This window comes from Capra hircus, chromosome 4, assembly GCF_001704415.2.
Source record: "Capra hircus breed San Clemente chromosome 4, ASM170441v1, whole genome shotgun sequence".
Lineage (NCBI taxonomy): Eukaryota > Metazoa > Chordata > Mammalia > Artiodactyla > Bovidae > Capra > Capra hircus.
Window position 1 is genome coordinate 49,487,321 of NC_030811.1, and position 26,088 is coordinate 49,513,408.

General features: G+C 41.5%; 2 protein-coding genes across 2 annotated transcripts in view; both read right to left on the minus strand.

The window, feature by feature from the left end:
* Positions 4,528-10,143, minus strand: LOC102173997 (cytochrome c). The gene is made up of 3 exons (XM_018047078.1): positions 10,010-10,143; positions 8,130-8,306; positions 4,528-8,019 (listed from the first exon to the last, which is right to left on the minus strand). Exons 2-3 carry the CDS (start codon positions 8,296-8,298, stop codon positions 7,871-7,873), a joined length of 318 nt encoding a protein of 105 aa, XP_017902567.1. The 5' UTR covers positions 8,299-8,306; positions 10,010-10,143; the 3' UTR covers positions 4,528-7,870.
* Positions 17,923-26,088, minus strand: part of C4H7orf31 (chromosome 4 C7orf31 homolog) — a 41,148-nt gene continuing 32,982 nt past the window's right edge. Inside the window, exons 7-9 of the mRNA XM_005679286.2 lie at positions 22,993-23,167; positions 22,606-22,697; positions 17,923-18,957 (exon numbers count right to left, since the gene is read on the minus strand). Of these exons, the coding sequence (XP_005679343.1) occupies positions 18,154-18,957; positions 22,606-22,697; positions 22,993-23,167 (1,071 nt within the window). The 3' untranslated portion in view covers positions 17,923-18,153. The remainder of the gene's footprint in view (positions 18,958-22,605; positions 22,698-22,992; positions 23,168-26,088) is intronic.

Sequence of the window (26,088 nt, forward strand, 5' to 3'; positions counted from 1 at the left end):
TCATGAAAGTGGATTTAAGACTTGTTCTCTTGTCTCTGTGCTTGGCTGCCTTGTGTATAAACCCTTTCTCTGCTGCATACCTTGGCGTCTCAGGGTTTGGCTTGTTGTGAGTCAGGCAAATGAACCTGGTATGGTAATATAAGGGATGGACGTATCAGCTAGGATTAGAATCAGCTGCATGTAACAAAAACTGAAACAACAGTGGCTTAAATAAGAAGTTTATTAAATTGTTCAAGAAGTCTGAATTAGTGTGACAGCTTCACCAGTACTCTAGACCTTCCAGCTGTCTTTCTGCTCTGCCATCCTCAGGAGCATGGCTCCATCCTCAATGATGCAAGCCTGAGATGGCTGCCAGCAGTTGTGCAATCCCATCCAGGTTCCAGGCAGGAAGAAGGGACAAAAGGGGAGTTCTAGCTGAGTCAGCTCTTCCCAGAAGTCCCACTCAACTCACTTTTACTTGATCCACTGACCACACCTAGGCAAGTGGGACAGTGTAGCCTTTTATAGGTCCATTACCACTCTAAAAAATAAGGTTCTGTTACTAACAGTGAAGAGGAAAATGTGTATCAAGTAGGCAAACCGTAGTTTCTTCCAGAGTGGACAAAAAGAAACCTACAAATGAAATTAAGAAAGAATGGTCAGTGTAATAGGAGAGGAACCAAAAGTAGGGAGCCTGTGGCTGTGGCCTGACTCAGTTTCATTACTGGTAATTGGTCTGCTCATATTTTCTATCCATATTTCCTCTTGACTCAGTCTTGGATATTTGTGTGTTTCTAGCAGTTTATCCATTTCTTCTCCATTGTCCATTTTGTTGGTGTATAGTTCACAGTAATCTCTTAACGATCCTTTGTATTTCTGCGCTGTCAGTTGAAAGAGGCTTCATCTTTCATTCTTGATATTATTTGGGCCCTTTCTTTTACTTGATGAGTCTGGCTACAGGTTTATCGAGTTTGCTTATCTTTTCAAAGGACCAACTCTTAGTTTCATTTCTTTCTTTTTAAAAATTTTTTTGACTGCGCTGGGTCCTGGTTGTTGCATGTGGGCTTTCTCTAGTTGCAGCCAGCCAGGCTACTTTTTGTTGCAGTGCTTGGGCTTCTTATTGCAGGGACTTCTCTCACTGTGGCACACAGGCTTAGTTGCTCCGTGGCATGTGGAATCTTCTTGGACCAGGTAATCAAACCTGTGTCCCCTGCATTGGCACGTGGATTCTTATCCACTGTACCACCAGGGAGGTCCTCTTTTCTTTCTTTTAGTCTCTATTTCATTATTTCTGCTCTGATCTTAGTATTCTTTCCTTCTACTAACTTTGTGTGTGCTTAGTCATGTCTCTTTGCAACTCTTTGGACTGTAGCCCGCGAGGCTCTTCTGTCCATGGGGTTTTTCAGGCAAGAATATTGCAGTGGGTTGCCATTCCTTCTCCAGGGGATCTTCCTGACCCAGGGATCGAAACTTTGTCTCCTGTGTCTCCTGCATTGCAGGAGGATTTTTTACCTGATGAGCCATGAGAGAAGCCCAGTTTTGGGTCTTGTTTGTTTTCCTTTCTCCAGTTCCTTTTGGTGTAAATTTAGGTTATTTGTAAGCATTGGTTCTTTAACTATTTTTCCTCCCTTAATATTATTATGTGCGTACTGAAAAATTAAGTCTCTTAACCTAGTCTAATTTAGAAAGTTAAAAATCTGATAGATCCCTTCTCAGTCTCTAACCTGTGTACATAGCACAGTGTTTGACTAGCATGCTGATATTTAAAAAAATTATTTATGTACTTTATTTATTTTTGGCTACATTGGGTCTTTTTTGCTGCACATGGGCTTTTCTTTAGTTGTGCTGGTGGGGGCTACTCTCAAGTTGCTGGCTTAGTGCAGTGGTTTCTCTTGTTGCAGAGCTGGTTATGTTATGTGGGCTCACTGTTTGCAGAGCACAGGCTCAGCAGTTGTGATGCATGGGCCCAGCCGCCCATGGCATGTGGGATCCTCATGGACCAGGGATCGAACCTGTGTCCTCTGCATTGGCAGGTGGACTCTCAACTACCGGATCACCAGGGAAGTCCATATTTTCTACACATGCCCCATCCAAGAATTGTATGAGGTGCTGGTTTCCAGAACCTACATTCTCTAGCCATGTAAGTACTGAATATTGCTTGAGACAAGTTAGCAACCATTGTGAGGCAAGAACCTTGCAAATGGACCCTGCTGTCACCTGGATTAAGTCTCCAGATAAATCTTTCTGGAACAGGGAACAGTGGTGGGCTGGGGCCAGCCTCCTACACACTTCCTACTCTAACTGCCTCTAATGCATGCTATGTCCATACTGATTTGTCTCCTTTTTTGTTGAGATTACCCTCAAAGGTTCAGGAGAAGTTGGCGAGGGCTGGCATAATCCTTGTATTAAAAACTATGTTTTTGTTAGGTTACTGTAAAAGTTAGACATACTTAGACAATGAATGTATGAAAATTAGGTGCCCATTTAACCTTCTGACCAAATGTCTCAGACCCCCCTCAAAATAGCTGCCAAGGTAAATAGCTCTCCATTTGTTTTGGGGGTTGTACTTCACTGATTCTTGGTCCTGGTCACTAATAGAGAATGAGACATCACCTAATGAGTGAGTTATTAGAATTTTGGACCTGAATCACAGATATAAATCACTAATTCCCAGTACTTCTCTCCCACTAAATCACTTCAGTTAAAAAGGTCATCCCAATGTGTCCTATCCCTTCCATGCAATCTGTCCAACTGCTAATTTGACAAATTGCCCTATCCAGCCAGTTCAAAATTAGTTAACTTTAAGGGTTTACTGAATGCATGGCAACACACCAATGTTCTCTTGTTTATTCCTCACAACAACCCTAAGGATTAATATAATTAATGTCAGTTCACAGTTGAGGAAATTAAAGGCACAGAAGAGTTAATGTGTCTAAGATTGTTAGGAAGCATTATCAGAGAAATCAGAACACTTGGGCTGTCTTCTTCTACCATTCATCAATAAAAGTAAGAAATTCTTGTCTTACTGACAAAATGGTATGCCCCAATTTATACCATAGGCAGGTGACTTTAAAGAAAATTAATTTTCCCTGTCATCCCCAAACTGGAAAGACTTGTTATCTCTTGGTCCAGATTTATGACCCCTGTCCAGTTCAGGTAGGGATAGCCACAATTTCATTAAACTTATAAACTGAGTAAGAAAAGCCATAATTTCCAGAACTTGGGCAATCTTTTTTCTGTTGGAGTGTGGTTCCCAATGCAAAGTTCCTGTACCTCAATGAAAATCAGTGTTTCTTTCACTTTCTATGGGAGAGGACAAAGGGGCTGGGAATGGGTGTTAGATCAACCATGCTGGAGCATCTGTAGTATCTGGAATTATTTTTTGATGTAATTGAACATTCCAAATCATAGCTGAATTAAGAACAACATTGTTGAAGACAGGGATGGGGGGTGACCAAAACCTTCCTTGTATTCAAGAAGTAAATTCCTATCTGAAATAGGAGGCAAGGTCATCTGCTGTGAGAGCAGGGAGCTGGGTGAGATAAGAAGCCTGAGGACCTTCTAAATTAACAAGGAAGATGCAGAGAGAACAGATATAGGGTTTCTGATGGTTTAGTTGAATCAGATATAAGTTTACAGGTGTAGTGATCCACAGAACTGTGTGATTTTCTCAACCAGTACTCAGATGCATGTGGAAACTTGGGACAGTGTGGAAGAACAAGCAGACTCCACTTGTTGAGGACTGCAGAAGCATGGAGCCAGAGAAAGCTGTCTTTAATAACAAAAGGAAGTGTGGGAGTTCCATAAAGAGGCTGATAGAGATGACTAAACGACATTTTCGAAGGCATCATGAGAAGGCAGTGTCAGTACATGTGATACTACCAAGGTAATGTACCCGGGTCTCTGACCTTTGGAAGTAACCACCTGTTTACTTAGCTATAACATAGGGACAATTCTCCTGATGAGTTAGTGAGGATGAATACACCCTAACTATAAAGCAATTTGGTGATAACTGGATGAGCATTTAGGCAATGTCACGCTGCCATGGGTTACTAACAGATGGTTACAGCTTTATGAGCATAAAGATTTTAGGATGCCTAAATATTTTGTTCCATGAATATGTGAAATTTGAATGAGGGAGGTAAAAAAAGTAAGAGGAGTCAAGGGTTATCAAATTCCTAGAGTTGTCAGGACCACTTGAGAACAGAAAGCTAGGAACGACAATTAGGTAATTACTAACCTTGGAAGCAGTAATTTTCCAATAGATGACTTTGAGGGAATTTGATGAAGATATAGTTTTTCAGTGCTTACCAGTTAAAGAGTTTTCAGAGATGCCACTCAGTGAATGGTTATAGCAAGGCTTATGAAGTAGAGATTATTCCCATTCTCCAGATGGCAAAAGAATGCAGTTATGCAAAGCTCTAAACCAGAGGCCAAGAACTTTCCTGTGAAGCACGTCAGTATTTTGGGCTTTGTGGGCCATTCGGTCTCTCTTGCAACTACTCAACTCTGATGTTGCAGCACAAAAGCAGCCCTAGATAAGACAAGTGAATATAATGGCCATGTGCCAATAGTTTTATTTGCAAAAAGCTTCGGGACTGCTTACTAACTCCCGCTCTGAACACTATTTTTCCATTCCCAAAACCCACCATTCTTCATTACAACACAAATAAAATGAACTAGTCCAATGGTTGTTCTTCAGAGGATGCTGTTCAAGCTACACACACATATTTAGTGGCATCAATGTGGAACACAGGCACAACTCTAATGAGTAAAGAAAAAGAAAACTGGGAGCAGCTCATTAATATTTCTGGTAAAATGGAGTTAGACTAAGGCCAAACTATGGTCAGAGTAGCTTGGTTGTGGTTTCAGCTGTCACTCATCTAGATTTTTTTTTTTTCCATTATAGACAATATTTACTGGCAGATGTTGAGTACAAGAAAAATGGTAACAAATCCAGAGGGGCTAGAAAAGAAGGCAAGGCATTCTCCCCTCCCCTAATTAGGAGGGCTCTGTAATCAGGTCAGTGGGGCAAGAGCATGTGATTTTGGCCACTCTGGGCCCAGCACTCCTCAAAGCTCCCAGGCAGGACAACTCCTTTCAACATGTGGAAAGAAAGCAACACTCTAGAAATGGTATGGGCTGTGTCCCAGTCCAGATACTTGCCCCTGCCCACAGCATACCTCAAAAACCTTCACACTCAGTGTAGGGGTGTTAAAAAACTGGGCCAAGCCTACCCCTCTCCAAACACAGGTATCTGCCATATGCCTCAGTTCCCTTCCTCTCAGTGACCTGCAAGGTTGGACTACTAGGTCCTGCTAGGGCCCCAGCTCAACCAAGTGAGTAGTTTCCATAGTTCCCTGAGCCTAGTTAATCTCACCTCTCATCTGTTCAGTTGGAATCAAAGAATCTCTGAGATCTCTCCCAGTTCCAATACTGAGTGAGGGGGGAAAGGAAGGGATGGGAGCAGGTGGGGGTAACTGTGGGGAGAAGTGGGGACTAGAGGAATGTAGGTGTGGGGATAAGAAATAGAGAGTGAGGTGCACGTGTGGTTTGGGAAGTGTCTAGGGTGACCTGCTTCTCTGGTGGCTCAGATGGTAAAGAATCCGCCTGCAATAGCTAACTTAACCAAACCTTGAGCAAGTCAATCTCTTGCTGTTCTGAAAAACTGTCAGTGATGTATCACTTACCACACATTGGCCTCATCATTACGTATGTGTTAGAACAAGACTACTAGTCAAGTTTCTAAAATCCTGGACATGTTTACCTTTTGAGAAATAGAATGTACCTGTTTAGCTTTCTGAATGAACCAAGAAAGCCTGGGGTTATGACCAGAGTTTCCAAATAACTCAATCTCCAAATAAGATAACCTGGAATTCAAGTGTTACTAAACAAATGGAAATCTAACGTTTTATATTACACTTCTCAGTGTGTGAACACCATGACAATGGTCTGGGGAACAAAAAGAAATGCAGCCAAAGATCAGTGTGTATTTCTGCACTGAAAAGTGTTAGTTGCTCAGTCATGTCTGCCTCTTTGAGACCCCATGGACTGCCAGGCTCCTCTGTTCATGGAATTCTTCAGGCAAAAATACGGCAATGGGCTACCATTTCCTTCTCCAGGGGATCTTCCCGACTCAGGGATTGAATCCGGGTCTCCTGCGTTGCAGGCAGATGCTTTACCATCTGAGCCACCAGGGAAGCCCTGAGTTAACTACAGAACTTATAACTAGAGGCCCTTATTGAATATAACTGGCCTAGAACACAACAATTCTCTGCCAACACCAGCCTTAGCTGACTTAGGAAGCATAGAAATCAGTCAATTTCCTGGTCTCCATGTGTTCCCACACTGGTGCAGAACTCTCTTAGAAGCTAACTGCTACACTGACCTGGATACCACCTGAATTATAGCAGGCTTCTGCTTCCCAAATTGTTTTTGCCCCTGTTTTCAGACTATCGTGTTTGCTTTTTCACATTTCTCCAATGACTGAAAATAAGATTCACAAGTTACACAGTGCTTTATCAGGCCTTACAGACCTAAATAAACATCCCCATCACTTTTGACAAGGCCTTCTCCCAGTTCCCTTACTGTCACAGAAATGGCTCTCACCACTGGTACAGACTTACTTCCCCCACTGAGAATTTCTCTCAGTATTCTTTATGGCTTAGTTCAAGTTCACCATTCCATAAAATTTCTAGGGACTACACTAAACATGTATGGCACAAACTGTGTATGAATAATTTAGCACATAAACTATAACCATACACTGTACATACGCTAACACGATGATCAGAAAGTCTTCTTTCTGCATTTGGCATAAATGCTGCAGTGCTCATTCTGGCCAGAGAAACTGAGTGGATGACTGAGGTGGTGTGCTAGGGCAGGCTGTCCTAGGAGACCAAGTAGACACAATCTACTACTATGACTAGTAACAATGCTGCCTGTTTGGGCTACTGTATTTTTCAACCATTTTGGTATGCCATTAAATCAAGTTAAAAAAATCACGATCTGTGACTTTGTTTTTCAATTCTTAAGCCTTATATCAGACAGTTTACAAATTTGAGCTAATGATATAGCCCCTCTAATCCTGCTGAGCTGGCAAAAGCACGATTACCAGTCACCATATACAAGTAGTTCTACAGTTGTGTTTCTGAATTCCTGTTTAGGACAACCCTGAATTATAACTTAGTCTGACTTTGTGAAGAATTAACAAGCAAAGTTTGTTAACATATCCTGTCACAGGGAATTTAAAAAGCATCTGATCTTAAAGATCATCTACAAAATGTGAGGTGCTAAATACTCTTTATTTGATGCTATACATAAACCACACTAAAATGCCTTTCATTAAGTAAAAGGCTAAATTTTAGATAGAGAATTTTAATTAAATTGGCATAGTTTATAAAACCAAACAGATAAAGTGGACTTTGTCAGTGTATTTTCAATCCTTGCCTTAACAGGCTAATGAACACAACTTGAAACACGTGTGAATCCTCCTCTGTTCTATGAGACAGTGAAGGGACCTTTTCAGTATTTAAAAATATTAATATAACCAGTTATAGAAATCTAAATATAAAACCAATCTCTTATAGGTTTTGAGAAGGAATGCACCATCTCCCTAAAAATTTTCATATTCCTTATTCAAGTTCAATCATCTCTTTAGAATGGGAAAAGTGATAGTACTTGTTGAACCAGAATTACTATCAAAATTAAAAAAGCTGACCATATTTGTTTAGCCACAGACCAATCTTATTTAAATCAGGACTGTCCAACAGAATTATTCCATCAGCCATTCATGATCTGAATTCTAGTGTATGAGATCAATTTAAATATGGTACACATAAAAAGTCATGAGACACTTCTGTTTCATAATAAATAAGGCAGTGGCCAACTATTACTCATTGGTAGCTTTTTTGAGATAAGCTATCAAGTCCTCCCTCTCTCCCTTCTTCTTAATGCCAGCAAAGATCATCTTGGTTCCAGGGATGTACTTCTTGGGATTCTCCAAGTACTCCATCAGCGTCTCCTCTCCCCAGGTGATACCTAAACAAGGAAGGATATATTGTTGAGCATGTCATACTCCTAAAACAGTGTTTACCATAGGTTACATTCATACAGTTTGTGCTTGGGTTAGTTAACAATTCCCCCCTTACCTTTGTTTTTGTTGGCATCTGTGTAAGAGAATCCAGGAGCCTGACCTGTCTTTCGTCCAAACAGACCATGGAGGTTTGGCCCAGTCTTGTGCTTCCCTCCCTTTTCCACAGTATGGCACTGGGCACACTTCTGAACAAAAATCTTCTTGCCCTTCTCAACATCACCCATTTTAAAATCTAAAAATGAAAGATTCAGATTAGTAATATTTTCTCCAAGTAAAAGTACAGTAGATTCCAATCATCAACCCCAGTCTCTGATACCAAACTTAAATAACAGGTTGAATTTTGTCTTACTTAGTTCACTTGCAACAGATTCTTTAATATCAAAAACACTATCTGTAAGAACTTCCTTAAAAAAAACACCTCTGTGAATATCTCTGCATGCTCAGTCACTAAGTGTGTCTGATTCTTCATGACCCCATTGACTGTAGCCTACCAGGCTCCTCTAGCCATGGGGTTTTTCCAGGCAAGAATATTAGAGTGGGCTTTTTCCTCCTTCAGGGGAGCTTTCTGACTCAGGGATTGAACCCACGTCTCCGGTGTCTCCTGCACTGGCAGGCGGATTCTTTACCACTGCACCACCTGGGAAGCCCCTCTGTGTGTATAAATGCCAACTAAAACTTGGCACTTGCCATCAGCCTATACAAGGATTAAGGCACAAGCAGCTGCAGTCACTGACCCTCAACACATTCTGAAAGGATTTCAGGGTGGAGCAGGAATGAGGCACTCTGGGCTCTGAGTAAACTGGCAAAACTGGCCTTCAGGTAGATCTTTTCAGGTTAAGATTTTATGAGCGCAATTCTTCCATCTCATTTCTAGAAAAGCACTAAAATCCTTAACGGTGGTACCTGTTCCTGCTGACTAGCAGCAAACCTCTGGTAAAAATGGGTTTGACTGCACAGTACTCCCATTCATGAAAATCATATACAATACTGACATTCCCCCCCCACCTCTTCAGAGCAGTTTCTCTTCTAGGACATACTCATCGTTTTGCCCCAAAGAAAACTTAACTCACAACTCTCATGTTGTGCATTTTTTTTTCCAGTTGACATAAGTGATGAAAGGTTAGAGGTCAGGAAAGCAAAGTGGGAATCTAGTTCAAAGCCATTTCAAAAGATGAGACCAAGGTCACGCAAAGTCACAAATCCAATTAAGTTGAACTGCGATATTAAATCCAAGAGACCAAAATTCCAACTTTTAAGGCCTCATTATTCGTTCATACAATTTAAAGCCACTGCTCTCTGAAGAGAAGACAAAATACACTTTTACAAAAAGAGAAATCTTTCTTGATTCAGTCCGTTCAGGTCACTCTAAATTGCTTTGCTGTGGGTAGGAGGTCAGCAGCCGGCTTTGCGGTCACCCAGGGACCCCCATCATCCAGCTCTGGGATCCCCGGAAGTGACCACGAGGTCATCCATCCAGGCTTGTTTCAAGGAGACCGTGATGAAACCTACCCCCTCGGACGTTCCTCAGCAGGTTAAGGAGGGAAGCGACAGGTGGCCAAGAAATGACTTATTGGAGGAGCAATCGTTTCTGCTCCTTTGGAAGGAGGACGTGAAGCGCTGCGCTCCATCCCCGCACTCCCGCCCTACGTCGGAGGAAGTCTTGTCTACCATTGCCCCAGCTCAGCAGTCCCTCTAACTGAGAACCGGCGTCTTGGTAAGAATCGCGACCAAGCAGCCTCCGAGTTTTCAGAACCTTGACAGACCCTACTACCTAGTTGGGGTCTCAAGCCGTAGCCCACCCGGTTCTGGCCCGGCGCAGTCTAGCTGGTCGCCACTCCCTGCCAGCTCCCTCGCCCCCGCGCGCGGCCCCCATGCAGGCGCACGCATTCGTGGCTCAGTGTCCCGCCTGCTGCGGCCTCCGCGCCCGGCGCTCACCGTTCTTTTTCTGTGCGCGACCGAGAAGTTCCCGCTCACAAGCCGAACGTCCCGCTTTCTAAGCCCAAGGACACGCCGGTACGTGCCTAAGTACCGGTGTTGGTGCAACCAAACTGGCTCCGCCCTCCGGTCCCCTGACGTGCGTCCCGGCGACCGGATACGCAGTGACGAAGCCGCGCCTCATTGGTTTGGGTCTCCAGGGCTGAGTCCAGACTCTGGGCGCGCGCATGCCGACTAGCGTGCTTGGGGGGTACCGCGTTGAGTGCCCTTCCTCTCCCGGCCTTTCCTTCCTGGCAATTACGACAGGCCGTTAAGAGGTACGACACCGAGATTGTGCCGGAAGGGGCTGTCAGAAGTCCTGGCCTTGGTGTGCTTGCGTGTGCCGGGGAGGGTGGAGCAGAGTTGAGCGGTGGATCGATAGCGTTATCTTCTTGTAAGGTAACCAGTCTCGTGCTGGTTGACGTAATGCTCTTTGAGCAGTATGTTTTGTCTGCTCGGAGGGAAACGATCGACTTGGACAGAGCAGAGGTCTCTTGGCTGTCATCCCTTCAGCTGGAGACCTTTACCCAGACTCGGTCGTATTTCCGCCGCTGGCGCCAGCTGCACCCAACAGAAATAGCCCCCAACCAGGAAGAGTTGGACACAAGCTCCTGACCTTGTTCTTGTTTCGCCTACCCACTGTAATTTTAAGTTATCTTGTCCAAATCGTCCCTTGATGGAGCAGCTGCTGCAGTTGAGGTAGAGACTGGATTATAGTTCTGGCCCCTCACCTGCTGGCTTCTTTTTTTACCACGTGCTTTTCTACACGTGCTTCTCGCGTTTGTGTGCAAAAAGAGCAAGGGGTGTGTGCGACCAGCATCCAGAAACATTTTTACATGGCTAGCGAATCTTTAACTCTGTAGAGGATTTCCATTCCATCTAACCTAGGTGAAGCTAATGTGGTTGGAGTCGTTAGAAATGCAAGGGACTTCTGGCGGTCCAGAAGTTAAGACTCCGCGCTTCCAACGCCGGGAATGCGGTTGGATCCCTGTGGGGAGGACTAAAATCCTACATGCCTGCGCAGCAAAGCCAAAACCAACCAAACAAAAAAAAACCCCAAGTTTGATCACTACAGCTTCCAGTAATCATACTTCTCCTCCACCACAAGCTCTCATCCAAGACATGCTCAGTTTTGTCACTGGGGAATTTCTCGACTCCTGTCCTTCAAATTCAGCCCCCAAGTTTGAATTTTTCCTCCTTACCCATATTCTGTCAGACTGTGCTGTATTCATTCAGTCAAGTATTTATTGAATACATACAATTTGCCAGGCACTGTCTAGGACGGTGGAGTAAATCAGTGAGGACTTTTTCTCTGGCGGAGCTAATGTTCTAGCATCCTTCCTCCTCCCTCCAATTAAGCAATAGATTGTTGTTTAGTTGCTCAGGTGCGTGGGACTCTTTTGGGACCGCATGGACTGTAGCCTGCCAGGCATCTCTGTCCTTGGGATTTCTCAGGCAAGAATACTGGAGTGGGTTGCCATTTCCTCCTCCAGGGTATCTTCCCCACCCATTCATTGAAGATTCTCTACCACTGAGCTATCTGGGAAGCCCCAAGGAATAGATAGTAGTACGTTAACCTACTGAGCCTGAAGTTGCTCAGATGGTAAAGCGTCTACCTGCAATGCGGGAGACCCAGGTTCGATCTCTGGGTTGGGAAGATCCCCTGGAGAAGGAAATGGCACCCCACTCCAGCACTCTTGCCTGGAAAATCCCATGGACGGAGGAGCCTGATAGGTTACAGTCCATGGGGTCGCAAAGAGTCGGACACGACTGAGTGGCTTCACTTCACTTCACTTCAGGTTAACCTAGATTATTACCTCAGACCCCTCTTAAACCACTGGTCCTATAATTTCTTCTCCAGATCATCTATCTCCTTATATGAATAGATTGTTTTCTGTGTCCTGATTTCCCATTTTCCTGTCTCTAATCTCACACAGTGCTGCCACAGAAGTGTGCGTAAAACAGAGAAGTCACAGCACTTGAATGTTCAAGACCTTTTATGGCTTTTGGAGTGGACCAAGATAGTGTTTTAACTGTAATACTGAAGTAGGCTCATTTGACTAGCTATCCAAGTTTTTGAAAAACCGAGCTCAGTTAACACCTTGCAAATTCAGTCCATACGTTTGAAGCCAAGTCCTAATGTTGCAACCCATATCTCTTCAAGGAATACTTGGGCCTTAAATAGGTATTTGCCCTAATTCAAATCTGTGTTTGTGGTATCAGAAGTTACTAGTCTTTGTTCAGCTGACTGATGGGGAGTAGCAACAATGTGCTGGTACTGCAGGCCATGCAGAATTAGCAATACATCAAGTGGCCTAGTGAATTGATTGACATTTCAAATTTATTTCTATGAGGGGGAGAATAGAAAATCAGAAATCCTTAACACCTTTCCCTAAGGAAATTGGGGATAAAGACTCTTGTTATTGAAAGTAGTAGGCAAATGAGACAGCAAACAAGAGCAAAAATGAACACTTGGCACATTCCTGTAGTAGATACTATAGCATTTGTGCTTAATATCCATGTATTCAGGTTCTAAAGAGATTCATAGTGCTTACCATGTATTCAAGATACCAGAGAGAATTAGTTGAGAACAGTACTATTCTACAAGTTGCCCAGTTCCATATTTGTATATCTATCTCCATCTTTTCCTATTGTAGTGGCTGGTAAGGGGTATAACTATTATAAAACAAATGCCTTAGAATTCTCCTTCCAGCAGCACAATGGGTGATATATTTTTTTAAATGTTCATGATAAGAAAAAAATCTAGTAAAATACCACCCTGTCAAACCAAAACATCTAATGAGGTTGCAAGAAAATGAGGGAAAAGAAGTCTAGTTGGAGGCAGGGGTGAGGCAGGCAGCAAGAACTGAAAACTGTGATAAGCATAAGTTGACTCTAGAGACACCTTGTGGAAGACTGCTGAAGTGAAAGAGCCTTAGGCTTTAGGAACATCTCTGGTGGCTCAGCATCTGGTGGCTCCTTCAATGGAGAAGTTGTGGGTTCGATCCCTGGGTTGGGAAGATCCTCTGGAGAAGGAAGTGGCAACCCACTCCAGTATTGTTGCCTGGGAAATCCCATGGACAGAGGACCCTGGCAGGCTACAGTCCGGGTTGTAAAAGATTTAGACACGACGTACCCACTAAACAACTGCAGAATGGAAGTAAAGCTCATACAAAAGACGAGTAGTGGAGTAGGGAGGGGTCTCAGTTGGCTGAGACCCCTGCATAATGCTGAAGCACTTCAATCTAAAGGATAAAATAGTCTGCTCATTAGCAAAGGGAAGAACCAAATTAGTCTTGTCTGGCTTGGTCTTGGGTACTGGATGGGAGGAAAAAGTATCCTCTGATAATTCATAACCACAGGTCTGCCCACATGGAGGTTTAAGGTTTGATTTATTTTATTACCTGCACAGTCTAAGGAACCTCTAGCAGAAAAATGAACAAAGTATTTGTAGATAGGTGATGTGTTCTGGTGTCTGGCAAAAACAAACTCAGATCTCCAGAGAAATATCTCAATCAACCCAGGTTCCATGTTTAAGAAATGCTGTGCATGAAGATAATAATGAAAACCAACAAAGAGCAAAATTACAGTCACAAAGGGCCACAGGTGTTGGAATTATTAGATACTGTTGGAGAAGTAAAAACCTTACTGAAAAAGAGAGACCTCACATCACTATGGAAAGAAAGCAAACGCATTTATTACTGAATAAGCACAATATAAAATAGCTATATATACGTAATCTAGAAGAAACTACCAAATCAAAATAAGACCTCACACAATTTATACAGCTAAACTAATAATCCTTTTATCTCATGCTGCTTTTAGCTAGCATATAAGATGAGGCTTTAGGATCAGTGAAAGAAAGTGAAGTCGCTCAGTCGTGTCCAACTCTTTGCGACCCCACGGACTGTAGCCTAGCAGGCTCCCCTGTCCATGGGATTTTCCAAGCAACAGTACTGGAGTGGATTGCCATTTCCTTCTCCAGGGGATCTTCCCGACCCAGGGATCGAACTCAGGTCTCCCTCATTGTAGACAGACGCTTAACCGTCTGAGCCACCAGGGAAGTCAGTGCCCTATTTTCCATTTGGCAGCACAATGGTCACTTATTATTTGGATTAATGGTAACCCGTTTTCCACAGGAGGACTTGACATCACCGTTTGTGGCCAGATCCTTCTTAGTTAAGTTTTTATTTTTTCACATTATTTCACCCTAAGTTCACTTGGGAATTTGTGGTAGTCATTTGTTTAATGAGTTGTCCTCATCCAAAGGAAAATTAAAACTTATTTTCCTGAGAGGTAAATGGTTACACCTGCATTAAGCTCCCAAGGTGAAGCTGTATCTACCTAGGTGTTTACATGTTTTGAGAGACCTATTTACATTCCAAATGGTTAGTGTGAGGGTTTAGGTGGTTTAGATTTTCCTCCTTCCTCTTAGAAGGTGGGAGAGAGGGGAAAGGTCTTTTTTTCCATTATGTGTTAGTCACTTCAGTTGCGTCTGATTCTTGGCACCCTGGACTGTAGCCCGCCAGGCACAGTCCATGGAATTCTTCAGGCAAGAATACAGAAGTGGGTTGCCATTTCCTTCTCCACTTTTTCCTTTATAAACAGAGAAATTTTATTTACCTTTAAAATATAAAATGTGAAATGATATTTGAAAACATTTAGATAAAGAAGGAAACAAAAACATGTGAAACAAACAAGGGACTATCAGTAATAATGTGGCAGATTTTAAAACGGGACAAAAATAAATTCTGCAAAAGAAAAAGTCACTGAAATAAACTTCATATATAGGGTAAGCTTTATACAGAATTCAAGGACAAGAAAGACTAAGCCATAGCTAGAACTAAAGGAAAGGATAATGCCTACTGTGATTCTGAAAGGACAGGCTGGGAAATGGAATGAGGAGGAACATAGCATGTGAGTTCTTGGTATTTTAGTGACTGTATTATAGATTAATTGATTTTAAAAAATATATAAAATAAATATATGGGCTTCCCCGGTGCCTCAGTGGTAAAGAATCCATCTGCAATGCAGGAGATGCAGGAGACTTGGGTTTGATCCTTGGGTCTGGAAGATCCCCTGGAGGAGGGCATGGCAACCCATTCCAGTATTTGTGCTTGAAAAATCCCATGGACAGCCTGGCAGGCTACAGTCCATGGGGGTTGCAATGAGTCAGACATGACTGAAGCGACTAACCACACACACACACACACACACACACACACACACTACAGTCCATGGGGTTGCAATGAGTCAGACATGACTGAAGCGACTAACCACACACACACACACACACACACACACTATAGTCCATGGGGTTGCAATGGGTCAGACATGACTGAAGCGACTAACCACACACACACACACACACACACTACAGTCCAGGGGGTTGCAATGAGTCAGACATGACTGAAGCGACTAACCACACACACACACACACACACACACACACACACACACACACACACACACTAAGTAAATATGGCCAGTCGTCCTGCATTAAAAACTCAAAAGATGAGCCACAGAGCGCATTTTAAAAGCATGTTTAAAAACAAAGGTACAAATGAAAGAATTAATGAAATGGAAGGTAGATACAAAGAAATTACTAAATGTAATTTAGAGAACAAATGGTAGAATACATAAAAGAGAAATTAGAGAAGTTAAGACATAAGAAAGATAGTATAAGGAGGTCTGTTTAGAGTTTCAGAAGACTAAAATACAGAAAATTAGGGAGAGGCCTGTGTTTGAAAATATAAATCTGAGAATTTTCCAAAACATGTAAGACATGAGTCTCAGATTCAGGAAGCACATGAATGCAGACAGGATAAACAAAATCAGCATTAAGACCTGGTGATGGAACATCAGAACTCTCTAGACAAAAAGTATTTAAAATAGATGTAAAAGAGAGATTACTTAAGAAAATTACAAATAGATATATGTCACATCTCTCAGTAGCAACAATGGAAACCAGAAGTCAGTAGAGTAACTGAAGAGTAAACTCTTTTAGAGTCACTGTCCAATTGCCCCCCCACTCCCGCCCCCACCACCTCGACTTCTTTGCCTTGTTGTTCAGTTGCTAAGTCATGTCTGACTCTTCGTGATCCCATGGACTGTATAGCCCACCAGGCTCCTCAGTCCATGAGATTTACCAGGCAAGAATACTGGAGTGGGGTACCCTTTCCTTCTCCAGGGGATCTTCCCGGATTAGGGATCAAACCTGCATTGGCAAATGGAGTCTTTATCACTGAGCCACCAGGGAAGCCCATCGCCCTCACCTTAGGCATACCCCAATATGTTTACATGTCAGAAGATATGGAGAATCTTGTGATTAAGTCATGTGATTGACTTTCTTGCCCCAAGTTTTCCCCAACGTTATTTTACCATGTGACTTTTTGCTTCCCACAATACCTAATTTAACAAATATAACTAGTACTACAGAATAAAATTTGGAAAAAATTCCATAATTTTAGCCCAGAATAGTTTTTAAAGAGGGTGTAACCAAATGACATATTGGTCATGAAACAAAAACAAACATTAAATCTAAAAAAAACACTCAGAAATTCCTCATGAACTTTCCATGGTAAACTGTCTAAAACATACCTCTTGGCATATTATCAAAAAATAAGTTGATTCCATGTAGCAGTCATATAAACTCCTGGTGGACACCTTCTAAAAATCATATTTGGCTTTAGAATAATAGATAGCAAGCCATCTGCTATGGTCTGAATGTTTATATCCCCCTCCCTGAAAATTTATATACTGAAATTCTAAACCCCAAGATTATTAGGAGGTGGGAGTCTTTGGGATGTGATTAGTTTCTGCCTTCAATACAGGAGACCCCAGTTCGACTCCTGGGTTGGAAAGATCCAATTGAGAAGGAATAGGATACCCACTCCAGTATTCTTGGTCTTCCCTAGTGGCTCAGCTGGTAAAGAATCTGCCTGCAATGCAGGAAACCTGGGTTCAATCCCTGGGTTGGGAAGATCCCCTGGAGAAGGAAAAGGCTACCCATTCCAGTTCTGGCCTGGAGAATTCCACAGACTGTATAGTCCACGGGGTCACAAAGAGTCGGATGCGACTCAGTGACTTTCACTTTAGTTCATGAAGGCAGAACCTTCATGAATGGCATTAGTGCCCTTAAAAGAAGCCCAGAGAGATTCCTTGCTGCTTTTATCAAGTGAGGTTGTGGTGAGAAGACGGCGGTCAGTGAGGAAGCAGAGCCTCACCAGACACCAACCTGCCAGTGCCATGACCTGGACTTCCCCACCTCCAGAACCGTGAGAATGGCGTTTGCGGTTTACATAGGCCACCTAGTTTGCGGTATTTTGTCATAGCAGCCCAAACAGACTAAGGCACCATCCTTTCTTGCCATAGAGTTCATCAGTTACTAATTAAAACCATTTCTAGATCTTTGCAATAAAATCATTTTTTTCTTCATAAAAGAAATGGTTGTTTCTCTATCAGAAGGTGAAAGGAAAAGAAACATCCAACTTAGAATGTGTGCGCATGCAGGGCATTTTGAGTTTTGTCTTTTCTACTAACTTATTCTGTCTATGTGTTTACATAAAGGAACGGGGCCCACATATTTATTAAGGTAATGTAGTTTGTAGAGCTGTCAGTCCCTCAGTTAACTGGGCTTTTGAATTTTGTCTTTGTACCTAGTGTTATTTTATACAAACATTTACCTATAGGGACAGTGTCCATATATTTATTTTATTAAGGTACTACTATAGTTTGTATAGACATTTGTCGATTATCGGGAATTTGAGTTTTTTTCAAATATTTTTTGTAAAATTTTGTCATACACATTGTTTATCATGATTTTGGAAATATCCCTTGGCATATAATTTGAAAATGAGATTAAAGACTATAAATTTTTCTGGTTCTATTTTATTGCCAAATTGTTCAACTTTTGAGGAAGTCAGAACATCACCTTTTCTGGGTTCTTCTGACCAGACCCTAACTTAAATACCTGAAAACATAAACCTCATCAACAAGCTCATTATGGCTTCTCCAGAAAACAGAATCCAGCAATGAGGAAGAAATTCTGTTATATTTTTTCTTTTCTTGCAAGAAGCTGGGTTTTGAAGGGAAGGATGAATAGCTCAATTATAGAAATAATAGGAATTATAGCCATAGAATTGGTGTTTCTTCCCCAAGTGCTCTTTATCCCTGAGGTCTTTATAGTCTTCTAGAACTGATTTATGGAAACGTTTTTGTGCACCAGTTTTTGAAAAAGTGTTCTTAAGCTCCAGCAGGTCCGTTTGAGGTTTGGCCACTCCAGCTCTAGGAATCCAACCCAGGATAGGTTTTGTTTCTTCATCATCCTCCATATTCAAGGTCAACTGTTCTGGCTTACTTAAAAAGTGTTCAAAATCAAAAGTTTTCAAGTCTGGTTTACTCTGTAAAATACCAGGCTTACTAAGGCTAACAGGATTTTGGTACACATTATACTGATTTAAATGTTCATAGGGAATGTAATGATCTGGGCTACAGTAAGGCATAAGTTGGGGTTTCAGTGACAGCTGTCTCCAGTACAAATCTTCTGTCTTTTTAGTATCTGTGATTTTTGGAAATGGTTTTATGTCGCACGTATTAGCCAGATCTTTTGTTGGGTAACAGGATGGGAGTGCATAGGTAGATAGCAAGCTTTGTTCTTCCTTAATCTTTTCTTCGATCTCCTGGTTTTTAAGTGTCACATCTGCGGGTATGTTGTCACTCAGAGCCATCATTTCTGTAGAACTGGGCACAAAGGTATGAAAAGTACACAGAACTCTAGGGGTGCAGTCTGGACAGGAAGATGGTCTTTGCTCAAGAATAGCCTCCAGAGGACGTTGGTTCTGAATCAGTCGGGCAATTCGTCCTTCCAAGGGTCTGGTGGGCTTTAAGGCAGGATGGAATTTTTCTTGCTGTGGTGGTAGGATAAAAAAGAGAAAATCAACTAATTAATAGATCTAGCATTGTCAGGATATTGCCACAAATGGCAGGTCAAAATCCATACCCATTTTCACTATCTGAGCAAACACAGGATGGGTTGGAGTAAACACTGCAATGTTTACTGATATTTATTTAAAGACATTGAAATTTGGGTCCTAATAAACACATGTTTTTATAAGGAAAGGGCACATTTTTACTTGGCTATAGAGAAATTTTTCCATGTAGGAACTCTTTGCTTTCAGACTTTCCAAGATATAAAAGAACTTATTGGAATAAAACAGGTCATATTTTATGATGATGTCTGTCACCAACACAGATGATGTTAATTAAAAGTTACATGCAATTATTTAAATCTCAGCCAAAGCCTTCTTTATTAGACTCAGGCAAGGGTTTTTAAACCTTGGTTGGTTGACTCAGAATCAGCTTTGGAGTTAGCAGAAAATAAGATTCCCAAGGTTGGTCCTCTGAGATTGTGATTCAGAGGGTCTGCAGTAGGGCTTAGGAATCTGCTCTCTTAATAAGCATCTCGAGTGATCCTAAGGCCAGTGATATGCTATGCTTGGAGAAACACTGGTCTGACAGGGGTTTGTCATAGCTGTGCTTCTTTTTTGAGATGTTTGACAGATATTGTGAACTTAATCATGTCTGGTAACTGCAAAAGCAATGAGTGTGTTTAAGGGGTTATTAATAGATATATGACTAGGGGGAGGGGTAAGAGGAAGAGAGAGGAGTTGACTTGGAAGAGGCATGAGGGGACTTTCTGGGAGGATGGTAATGTTGAATATATTGATAGAGGTTTGGGTTACAAAGGTGTATGCATTTGTCAAAACTTATGGAATGTACACTTAAGGTTTGTGTAATTGTAATGAATGTATGTGAAGTGAAGTGAAAGTCACTGGGTTGTGTCTGACTCTTTGCGACCCCATGGACTATACAGTCCATGGAATTCTCCAGGCCAGAATACTGGAGTGGGTAGCCTATTCCTTCTCCGTTGGATCTTCCCAACCCAGGAGTTGAACTGGGGTCTCCTGCATTGCAGGAGGATTCTTTACCAACTGAGCTATCACCTTTAAAGAAAAAACTAATTTAAATCCAATTAATAGTATGCATTTTTGAGGTTCCCTGTTGGCTCAGCGGTAAAGAATCTGCCTACAGTGCAGGAGGAGACTCGGGTTTGATCCCTGGGTCAAGAAGATCCCCTGGAGAAGGGCATGGTGACCCACTCCAGTGCTCTTGCCTGGAAAAATCCCATGGACAGAGGAGTCTGGCAGGCTACAGTCCATGGGGTCCCAAAAAGTCCACTGATCACACATGCACACATACACACACACATGCTGAATGTTTAGGATTAAGTGTAAATCTGTGATTTACACTGAAATGCAGAAAAAATAAAGTGAATTTATCAATGTTTGGAGTGATGGCAAGACAGATGTGTAATAAAATAAGTATAGTAAAATGCTATGGTAAAATCTAAACCATGGGTATACAGGTCTTAACTGTAAAATTACTTAGACTTTTCTTTATGTTAACATTGAACACTTGAACATTTTTATAATCTGTTTAAGAAAGAAAACTAAAAATGAATGTGTGACAATGATGGAATTGATAGCAAAGATAAAAATAAGAATGGTGAAAATATAACTCTAGTTTGCAATTAGAAAAAAAAAAAAAGGACTTGGGAACAGCTTTTTGAAACCTAATCTGTTCATAGTTGGAAGAGTTTCCATACTGTTATCAACAAATTTGTTGTTTCCTTTAACTAATCAGGTTGAGTAGATACTATGAAAACAAGAAAAAAATTCTTTGAAATACACTGTTAAATTTATCATGAACAAAAAAGTATATATCTTACTTTGATGGTATCCTTATATGTGAGAAACAGCCTTTATACCTTTACTTTATTCTACAACAAAATATTTCATACATATATTTATCACTAGTAAAACAAACCTTCTCAGACTCCATTATTTATGTTTTAATTAGACACCAGCAAGATTCACTGAAACTTTCTTTTAAACTTCCAACTATTTAAGGCATATTTTATCTTGTTATTAATAAAAAATTTAGGTGTTATTTACTTATATGATAATTTTGCATATAATATACTTGACAAACATCCTTTGTATAACTGTACTTGTATTTCCAGGTAAAAATGATAAAGCTGCTTCCGGAGGGACTGGACTCTATAGGCTTAAATCTGTGGAAATCTGGACGGCTGTTGAACACACCTGACAATGTCAGAGTATATGTATAGTCTTCTCTAGCCTTAGAGAATGTTTGTTACAGGTAAAAAATAGAGAAAATTAAAAACCTTTTAGTGAATGATAAAGCACAGTCTATGGAACTACTTCTAGTGTTATGATTTATTATATTACCCTGAGAAATATTGAAGGTATATAAAATAAATTTGTTCATTCAGTCTAAAAAGAGTTCATGTTGAAATACCTTAACATTGTTTTTTAGGTGTCTTTCTACAACCTACATTTTTGGAAATATTAATCTTGTTTAAAAAACTGAGTTTTAGAGGATAAAATTTAGGCCCAAATAAAACAACATAAATGTATCCTATTAGGTCATTTTATTTCACTTGCATAATCAAGCTAAGAGATTATAACTTCTATCACTAAAGGGCTTGATCATTTCTTTTAGGACATTTCACATAATCAATTAAGAAATCTCTTGTTATTTGCAGAGAATTTATCGGCTTTTGTTTGTAATTCAGCCAACTCTCAGTGATTGTGGATATCAGGAGGAAGCCTTTCTCTCTTCAAAAGCAGCGAAAATGTACAAGATATAAAATATGCAAAGATTCACAGAATTTATTAAGAATCACATTTATTACTAGGTAAATGTTCATAAACCAATTCCTTTGTAAATTTTAGCAACAGTAGCATAGTAGAAAATCTGTAAAACAAAATAAAACAAAAATAACCCAGTACTGTGATGAAGAAAGGACTTGCCAGCTAGCGCTAGTGGTAAGGAACCTGCCTGTCAGTGCAAGAGACATAATGAGACATGGGTTTGATCCCTGGGTCTGGAAGTCCCCTGAAGGAGGGCACGGCAACCCATTCCAGTATTCCTGCCTGGAGAATCCCATAGACAGAAGAGCCTGGCAGGCTGCAGTCCATAGGGCCACAAAAAGTTGGACACAACTGAAGTGATGTAGCATGCACCCATGTGATGAAGATAAGAAAACTTGCTTATTCTTCAAAATAGTGGACAAGTTCGAATCAATTCAGAATTAACTTCTGAACTGAGTTAAATTTTCCCTTTGCTGGCTTGGTCACTAATGTTCAGGAAGCAAATAAAAAGTGAGTAAAGCGAGAAGGAGCCGAGAACCTAGATGCCCGTGTGCACGCGTGCTCAGCCACTTCAGTCGCGTCTGCCTCTTTGGGACCCTATGGACTGTAGCCGGTCAGGCTCCTCTTTGAATGGGATCCTCCAGGCAAGAATACTGGAGTGCGTTGCCACGCCCTCCTCCAGGGGATCTTCCTAACACAGAGACTGCACCCGCGTCTCCTGCATTGCAGGTGGATTGTTTACCCACTGAGCCACCTGGGAAGCCCCCAAATCTAGACACTTTCCCCCTAAATAACTGAGGGTTGACTGCAATTACTTACAGGCTCTGGGTCAAATCCTATCTGTCCAGTTAACTCTGCTACCTTCTTTTCATGGTAATCATCCAGTTCAAGGGGATTCATGGGCCCCAGACCTTAATGGAAACATCACATCTTATTATTTTGTTAAAGTAAATGAAGAATGCTACGTAAATTTTGACCTTTTTATAGAAACACTTACCTATTCCCCTTTGTAATATAATTAGAAATGATAAAAAATGAAAACAAACTTAACTTTCCCATTACCTCTAAGAGGAACTTACCACCCACCTTATTCCTATTGCTACTTAGATTAAGAAAACAGGGGGAAATATTAGAAGATAAAGCTGTAATAGCACTTGTTCAAATATTCTAAGTTTGTTTTTTTTACTCATTAAAGTGAACTCATACCTGTAAAATCATGCTTATATGAAGTGATCCAGTGGGACTTCTCGAGATTTCTTTGTATGTTGCCTTCTTTTAGAGAAGTAATAGGGTCCCATGAATTTAAAGAAGTGTTAGGAGCGAAGGTTTTAGGTGGTTTTGGGTAGAACACTGGCTTGTTTTTCTCAACACATTTAGGAAGCTAGAATATGAGTATAACAGGTCATTGCTGTTAGAAAAGATCATAATACTTTTCCTTCATTAATTACTAAAATTCTGCAACTGTAACCTAATCTGTATTTGGAGTTAAACACAGTATTTTTATCAAAGGAGGTCTTTTTGAAAATTCCTTTACTTTAGCAGGGTGTCTGAAAGTATACTGTGGAGAAATGCAATGAAATTTTATTAGAGAAATAAAGGACTCTGAGGTACAGCCAAAAATGTGTGCCTCCTACTTCTCGTTCCCTGCCTAAAATGACACCATATGATATCATTTATGAATTTCTGATGAAGGCTAACTCACTGAAATTCAAATAAAAATTTCATTCTGTAGACATAACTGCTTTATAGAGTTTTATATTTTCAAAAGGAGGTATGCAAATAAAAGTGAATGAATGGGTTTCACTGTAGTCTTTTGTTTACTTAGAAATTCACTTTTTCTCAGATTGATGATTCTCAATACATATTTACAGAGCACCTACATGTGTAAGGTAGTGGCAGACACATGGATGGATCAGAAACAAATCTTGTCATCGAGGAGTATATTGGCTAGAAGGGGAGATAAGGCGTGAACATAAATGACTATAAGATGGACAGTAACTCTTTGCTACAGGAGAAGTTAAGACAAAATGATTTGGAAGTTCAGAGGAGGGAGAAACTGATTCCAGCTGAATAGGGAAGTGGTGCTGGAAGCACAGGGTGGGAGGAGACGAGACCATGTTAGGTGACACCGCAGAAAGTAGGGCTTGAGTGGCACGCAGAGATGGAGAGGCTAAAGGAACAGCAAGAGCAGAGATGGGGTGGTGGTGAGAAGTACGGAATAAATACTTCTTGGACCTTGTGAACTTGTCCTTACAGCCAGGCCCACCCTTAACACTTGCAGGTCCTGGGATTTTAGTACAATGAGAGCCCACATTCCATTAGTCTAAATAGTTCAATTTGTAAATCAAGCAGATAAACTGTCGGGTAAGTATGTTTCATTCTCCTACCTTGATAAGATACTTTCATAACTACCTGGAAGACCAGGTTCAAATTTAGACTTCTTAGAATATTTCAAATCTTCTTAGGCTGTCCCAAGTATTGCACTGGGACATGGTGGCTCAGAAAGAGCCAACTGCTAGCCCCCGGCCCCTGACTGCTTTCTTACCTCACTTTCTTACCCCCACCTCCATCCCAAACTATGAGGTGCCTTTTGTACGAGGGTAGCTATCCCTTAAGTTCAAGTTCCATATACCTATTACTGCCCCTTCCAGCACAGAGCCACCTCTTGGCCACCCGTCTGGCCTAGAGGGATATACTAGCTTGGCAGCACTGTCAAACCCTGGGAGGATGGACCTGGGGAAGAGACCCCATAAAGGGCCTGAAACTTGGTTCAAAGCCACTTGTCAGGGAATGTGCAGTCCAGCATCAATCTGGGGCAAGAGACTGGGGAGCATGGGTTTAGATGGACACATCCTCTTGTCCCCATAAACTTTCTGCCCCACAAGGAGAGGCACAGTTAGCCAGAGCTGGGCCTTATAAAGCATGGGCATTCTAAGGTTCTGGGCCTAAGGGCTGCTGCTCACCGCGATCCTGTGAGACTGGAGGGAACCCCATTTACATACTTAAAGTAGTCATGATAAAAGTCACTTGGTAAAAATTTGTCTCCAGAAGTATTAAATAACCAGCTCTATAAACGTTTCACGATTATGTGGCCTGCTTATCCAGGTCTAAATAAAGCCCTCTTTATTTCTTTATCATGATTTGAAAAGCCAGCTTGTTTCAAATATTGTTCTGAGGGACAAGATTAATTCTGTGTTTTAATCTGGCCCAAAGACTTGATGCTTTTGAATTGTGGTGCTGGAGAAGACTCTTGAGATCAACTGCAAGGAGATCAAACCAATCAATCCTAAAGGATATCAACCCCAAATACTAACTGGAAGAACTGATGCTTGAAGCTGAAGCTTTAATACTTTGGCCACCTGATGCAAAGAGCCAACTCTTTGGAAAAGACTCTGATGCTGGGAAAGATTGATGGCAGGAGGAGAAGGGGACAACACAGGATGAGATAGTTGGATGGCATCACTGACTCAATGGACATGAGTTTGAGCATACTCCAAGAGAGAGTGAAGGACAAGGAAGTCTTCAGTTCATGGGGTGCTGCAGTTTATGGGGTCGCAAAGAGTCGGACATGACTTAGTGAATGAAGAACAACAGTTTGGTCTATCTAACAGCAGGGATCTACTGAAATGCAATCACAGGCACAGAGGAAGAAAATAGGGAATGTAAAATTTCATTGTAGCCTGAGTTATCTTGGGAAGAATTTAAAGGGTCAGGAAACTTTTGCGAGTGGAGAGTTAGCCAGTTTTTAGTGTGTTAGGTAATGTAATACTGCCAGGACAGTGAGAGAGGGATTGCTGGGGATCATTCACTCAATAGGTATTCATTGGTTGAACATGGGGGATTCCCGGTGGCTTACATGGTAAAGAATCTGCCTGCAATGCAGGCAGATCAACCTGCAGACCCACCTGCAGACCCAGGTTCAATCCCTGGGTCAAGAAGATCCCATGGAGAAGGGAATGGCTACCCACTCCAGTATTCTTGCCTGGAGAATTCCATGGACAAAGGAGCCTGGCGGGCTGTCGCAGAGTTGGATGCTACTGAGTGACTATCACTTTCACTTTAGGTTGAATATACTATTAACAGGTGAAAGTTAGGCTCTAATATGGAAGGTAAGTACAGAGTAGAAAGGAATTCCAACTTCTGAGATGTTAACCTCTCAGCAGACACTCTAAGTCTACAACGGAGTATGTTAGTTGTTTCAGTTCAGTTCAGTCGCTCAGTTGTGTCTGACTCTTTGCAACCCCATGAACTGCAGCATGCCAGGCCTCCCTGTCCATCACCAACTGCCGGAGTCTATCCAAA